General features: G+C 34.2%; 1 protein-coding gene across 1 annotated transcript; it reads left to right on the top strand.

Moving 5' to 3' along the window:
- Positions 1 to 75: 75 nt before the first annotated feature.
- LOC117799090 (homeobox protein Mohawk-like) lies at positions 76 to 1,056 on the top strand (the record flags this gene model as incomplete). The annotated part of the gene is made up of 2 exons (XM_034651545.1): positions 76 to 229; positions 654 to 1,056. Coding segments are annotated over 2 exons (339 nt in total), but the record flags the coding sequence as incomplete, so codon positions are not given.
- Positions 1,057 to 1,607: the final 551 nt, after the last annotated feature.

The raw sequence follows: 1,607 nt of genomic DNA, 5'->3' as shown, positions 1-1,607 counted from the left end.
GGTCCTTTGTGGGAAAGTAATTATGTGATGGGTAATATTTTATGTTTTGTTAATTGAAAAATAAACCTTTTTTAGGTGTCAAATTGGTTTGCTAATGCAAGACGTCGGCTTATGAATACTGTTCGACAGCCGGATTTAAGCTGGGCTTTAAGAATTAAATTGTACAACAAGTATGTTCAAGGAAGTGCTGAGCGGCTTAGTGTAAGCAGCGACGATTCATGTTCTGAAGGTTGGTTAATATTTTTATTTTGCTTTACCTCTGTTAATAAACAGTTCACCCCATTTGCTATTTTTAAGGTTGATTCCACAAAACATGATGGTGCCATAATGGTTCTTTTTTACTGCATGAGGTAACTTCACTTTTACAATACCATAAATGACCAACAGAATTATGGCTATTTCCTCTTGTTTATAGATTTATCATGTGTCAGAATAACATTTTCTGTGAAATTCATTAATATTAAAATACCATAGGGAGAGATTACATAGATTCCTACTTCCCTTGCCTAAAAATTAATCTTGAGTATCAAAGATAATTTTATACACTTTAAATATTCTGTCTTTATGTATATATTTAATGATTAATTATAACAGTTTGGTGGCTGGGGAAAAGTTATATGTAAGTACTACCTACTGATATTTTTCTCCCTTAGACAGAGAAAATCCTCCAAGAAACCACATAAATGAAGGGGGCTATAATAATCCAGTTCACCATCCTGTGATTAAAAGTGAAAGCTCAGTCATAAAAGCTGAAGTGATCAGGCCAGAGTCACGGGCCAGTGAGGAGTACGTATCACCCCCCCAAATACAAGAGCAGCCTATTGAATCGTTACCTTAACGACTCTTTGAGACATGTCATGGCCACAAACGCTGCCATGATGGGAAAGACAAGGCAAAGAAACCATTCGGGATCTTTTAGTTCCAACGAATTTGAGGAAGAATTGGTGTCTCCCTCGTCATCAGAAACCGAAGACAACTTCGTCTGTCATACAGGTAAGTCTGCACTTTTCATGATACCTTGTTTAAAACAGAACTAAAACTGCAGCAGTTGGTCTATTTCAACAGGTATAAAGGCATAATTTTTATTGCTTTTGTATGGGATTTTTCACATATAGCCCATGATTTAATTTGAAATTTTTCTTTGTAGTTCTTGTTAGTAGATGATGGTCTACTAAGGATTTACACCCTTAATAATAAAGATGAGAATTTTCATCCTTAATACTTATTTTTAATCTCAATGATATACATTCTTGGAGGAGGAATGCCCTGATTAATAGCCAACCATGCAAACACTTTGTATTTCATCTTTTCTCTTAAATTCTTTGATTGCTAATAGTGACGGAAAATGAACACAAATTAGCGTAGGTGCCAAGACTCTTATGAAGGAAAAGTGTAGGTCTGGCTTAAATTGCTTTGGAGATTTTACTTTTATTCCTGGAAAGCACAAGTAGGGCTGATAAATAGCTTTGAAATTTTTACTTTTATTCCAAAAATAATGAATCGATTTCTGCCTGTCCAAAACTTTCTTTTTTTTAATTTTTATTTTATTTTATTATTATATTATGTTAGTCACCATACAGTACATCCCTGGATTCCGATGCAAAGTT

This window comes from Ailuropoda melanoleuca, unplaced genomic scaffold, assembly GCF_002007445.2.
Source record: "Ailuropoda melanoleuca isolate Jingjing unplaced genomic scaffold, ASM200744v2 unplaced-scaffold4258, whole genome shotgun sequence".
In the NCBI taxonomy this organism is placed as follows: Eukaryota; Metazoa; Chordata; class Mammalia; order Carnivora; family Ursidae; genus Ailuropoda; species Ailuropoda melanoleuca.
This window is presented reverse-complemented; position numbering and strand designations above follow the sequence as displayed.